This window comes from Sebastes umbrosus, chromosome 18, assembly GCF_015220745.1.
Source record: "Sebastes umbrosus isolate fSebUmb1 chromosome 18, fSebUmb1.pri, whole genome shotgun sequence".
Taxonomy (NCBI): domain Eukaryota; kingdom Metazoa; phylum Chordata; class Actinopteri; order Perciformes; family Sebastidae; genus Sebastes; species Sebastes umbrosus.
In genome coordinates this window covers 29,374,902-29,379,166 of record NC_051286.1, presented here as the reverse complement: position 1 = coordinate 29,379,166, position 4,265 = coordinate 29,374,902, and the positions used below count along the sequence as shown (strand labels likewise).

General features: G+C 50.9%; 1 protein-coding gene across 1 annotated transcript; it reads left to right on the top strand.

Annotated features, from left to right (window-relative positions):
• Nucleotides 1-1,583: 1,583 nt before the first annotated feature.
• Nucleotides 1,584-3,851, top strand: LOC119476578. The gene is made up of 2 exons (XM_037749964.1): nucleotides 1,584-1,841; nucleotides 3,011-3,851. Exon 2 carries the CDS (start codon nucleotides 3,082-3,084, stop codon nucleotides 3,799-3,801), a length of 720 nt encoding a protein of 239 aa, XP_037605892.1. The 5' UTR covers nucleotides 1,584-1,841; nucleotides 3,011-3,081; the 3' UTR covers nucleotides 3,802-3,851.
• Nucleotides 3,852-4,265: the final 414 nt, after the last annotated feature.

The following is a 4,265-nucleotide window of genomic DNA, read 5'->3' as shown; positions in this document are numbered from 1 at the left end:
TGATCAAGGATGATCAATTTGATCATCGTGGTTATCATGCCCTTACCTAAGCCTAACCCTAACCCTAACCCTAGCCGAACGTTTTTCTCGAATATCTCCTGAACCGAACGTCGTAGACACTTGGAAACGTGCTCTGTCTGACATAATTCGACCACGCTGAACACGCCTGTCGTGGTTGTGAGTCTCTACGACCTTCCGTTCCAGAGATATCAATTTTTTGATATAAAAAAGTTGCGTAACTTCGCAACCGAAAGTCGCACAGACTTGTCAGTGCTATCAGTGGAAAGAACGAACCCGAAAATGGGGGGGTACGTCAAGGTCTCATCGCTCTGTCATGTTCACACAAAGAGTTAATGAGGATGATCAAGGATGATCAATTTGATCATCGTGGTTATCATGCCCTTACCTAAGCCTAACCCTAACCCTAACCCTAGCCGAACGTTTTTCTCGAATATCTCCTGAACCGAACGTCGTAGACACTTGGAAACGTGCTCTGTCTGACATAATTCGACCACGCTGAACACGCCTGTCGTGGTTGTGAGTCTCTACGACCTTCCGTTCCAGAGATATCAATTTTTTGATATAAAAAAGTTGCGTAACTTCGCAACCGAAAGTCGCACAGACTTGTCAGTGCTATCAGTGGAAAGAACGAACCCGAAAATGGGGGGGTACGTCAAGGTCTCATCGCTCTGTCATGTTCACACAAAGAGTTAATGAGGATGATCAAGGATGATCAATTTGATCATCGTGGTTATCATGCCCTTACCTAAGCCTAACCCTAACCCTAACCCTAGCCGAACGTTTTTCTCGAATATCTCCTGAACCGAACGTCGTAGACACTTGGAAACGTGCTCTGTCTGACATAATTCGACCACGCTGAACACGCCTGTCGTGGTTGTGAGTCTCTACGACCTTCCGTTCCAGAGATATCAATTTTTTGATATAAAAAAGTTGCGTAACTTCGCAACCGAAAGTCGCACAGACTTGTCAGTGCTATCAGTGGAAAGAACGAACCCGAAAATGGGGGGGTACGTCAAGGTCTCATCGCTCTGTCATGTTCACACAAAGAGTTAATGAGGATGATCAAGGATGATCAATTTGATCATCGTGGTTATCATGCCCTTACCTAAGCCTAACCCTAACCCTAACCCTAGCCGAACGTTTTTCTCGAATATCTCCTGAACCGAACGTCGTAGACACTTGGAAACGTGCTCTGTCTGACATAATTCGACCACGCTGAACACGCCTGTCGTGGTTGTGAGTCTCTACGACCTTCCGTTCCAGAGATATCAATTTTTTGATATAAAAAAGTTGCGTAACTTCGCAACCGAAAGTCGCACAGACTTGTCAGTGCTATCAGTGGAAAGAACGAACCCGAAAATGGGGGGGTACGTCAAGGTCTCATCGCTCTGTCATGTTCACACAAAGAGTTAATGAGGATGATCAAGGATGATCAATTTGATCATCGTGGTTATCATGCCCTTACCTAACCCTAATCCTAACCCTAACCCTAACCCTAACCCTAACCCCTAACCCTAACCCTAACCCTAACCCTAACCCTAACCCTAACCCTAACCCGTCTGTGGAGGGCTCTGCCAGGCTGCACTCTGGCCTAGCTTTCAGGCCTCCATTTTCTCCAAACACATGGACTTCTGCACCTAACAAACAATTTGCAGACTGTTTTTTGGAAAGCCTCTCCTCTAAGCTGTCTCAGCAGGCCCACCGGGAAGCTCCTACCACATCTACCTTCCAGGAGATACACCAAGCCACTTCCTCAAGGCCTACCTCGGCACCCACCCAAAAGGACCAGCAGGCCAGAGACCTCCACCTGCATTCCCTAGGTAAGAGCCCACACAATTTGACGATTAACAAATGTTTTTACACAGAGGAAAGGATGTGCCCTCGAGTGGCAGAGGTAAGTCGGCACGGCTCTCACACACACACGCACACACTACACCACAACCACTCATGTCCATCCCACACCGCAGAACACTAGTCAACCATCCTACCACACATACAGCCACAACCATGGACACACAACATACATCCACACTCAATCACCCACCAGATCCACACACCAGAATGCTCAGCAAGCAATATTTCAAAATCATACAGGCCATACACTACAAACACATAGCAGATACAGCCATTTCTACACAAACATTTCCACCTGGGATGATGAGGCATGTTCATAGACTCTCAGCTTTCATAAAGCCATCCACACCCACTGAACACACACGCAGCCAAATTCAGGCCAACACTATCAACTGGATGCACACTAATATGATCATCCTACAACAACACTATCAGTCGACCATACATACCCTCACCAACACCACCCATAACCCCCTGGCCCTCCAAATAGCCATTGGTTGGGCCAGGAAGCGCTATGGCCACAGATTAAGACAGGAAACCATACATTCACTACAACACACCTTCAACACACAACACACCTCCTCTCAACCCCCTCCCAAGTCTACCCTCAGGTCGGACAGCTCTCTGTCCCCGATCCCGGAGCTCTCAGATGAGGTGGACTTCCCACCCCTGCCGGCCCCGCACAGGCCCCCCCTTTCCCTTGGATCCCAACACATCACCCGACACCACCAGCAGGTTAACCAGGAACCCCTGCTCCCTACCCCACCACCAACTCGAGGACTCATTCCTGCACCCAACCAGCCCCCACCGGACCCACCACAGGCCCCCCGCCCACAGAAGCAACTCACCATATCCTTTACCAAACGGACCCCTCCCTCCTCAGCACCTGCCCCTTCACTGCCCCGGACACCCAAACAGGTCCCCGGTCCGGCAGAAACCTCATCTCCACTTCCAAAGCGGACCAAGAGGATCTCCTGGGGGCCCGACCAGACTACCCAGCAGATCAGCCCCATCTACCCTGCTAACCACAAGGCCCCTAGCCTGGATATAATAACATCCCCCACCATTCACAGTAAGCACAACCTTGCAGTTATAACCATTGACACCATCTCTCCTCTCCCTCTCACACCCACAGGTGGCGCTGGTGACCGGACTGGCCTTGTCGGGCGGCGGGCCCCAATTGAGCAGCTGCAGGAGGCTACACCCATGATGATTGGGACTCCAAAGGCTAACACTGCCACTTTGAAAGCCCTATCTGAGCCCTCCACTCAGCACTCTTTTGGGGTCGCGCCGCCTGCCTTGGCCTCTCTGGAAGCCAGCGCTACCACAGGTCTGGAATCCAACACCCAAGAACTCTTCACCTACACCCCTTCCTTCGACCACGACAGAAGCTACTCCCCAGGCCCCTGTAAACCCACCTGCCACGACAACGGACCCGAGAAATGGACCATTACAACACGGACGCAATATGTGGTATTGGGCGACGCCCACATCAGTAAATTCCCATCTCACTCAAACCTGGATCTACAACTCGACAGCTACCCCTATGCCAACTTCCGGCACTTCCATAAGCTTTTTAAAAGGACAGCACCCAACCCCACCACTGCAACCATCATCCTCGCAGTTGGCTTTAATGACAGGTTCCAGGACCCCAAGGACGCCGGCAAACAACTAAAAGCCATGCTGAGACATGCATATGTCGCCTTCCCCAATGCTGAAATATATGTACCCCTCATCAACTTCTCCCCAAACCTCAGCCCCGAACACAGGTGCACCCTCAAATACATTAACAAGGTCATCAGCACTCTTCAACATATCCCTGCAATCCCACCCCAGGACTTCATAACGGAACCCAATAATCTCATCTGGACGCCTACCACAGCCAAGCTCATCCTCAGACAGTGGCGTCAGTTCCTCATCATTTAATTCCTAACCTTAACCCTTACCCACCCTCTCATCCTAACCCTAACCCTACCCCCCTAACCCTTACCTCCTACTTGAACCCCTAACCCCCTAACCTTACCCTGACCCTACCTTCTTACCCTAACCCTAACCCCCTACTTGAACCCCAACCCCCTAACCTTACCCTGACTCAACCTTCTTACCCTAACCTCCACCCACCCTCTTACCCTAACCCTAACCCCTACCCCTAACCCTAACCCCTAATCCTAACCCCATACCTTACCCTGACCTTAACCCTAACCCGATCCCTTCCCCTCAACCTCATTCCTTACCCTAACCCATCTGTCCCCTCCCCACTTACCTCCAATCCCTGACCCCCACTACCCCTTACCCTAACCCCAACCCTTCTGACCCTCTCCTTCCTTCCCTGACCCCCTCAACCCGAATCCCACTGTTCTACCTCCTTCCCCTTCCCCTCTCCACCCCTC

Excerpts from the sequence above, each read along its gene's own strand:
- LOC119476578 (XM_037749964.1), top strand. The coding sequence starts at position 3,082 with ATGATGATTGGGACTCCAAAGGCTAACACTGCCACTTTGAAAGCCCTA.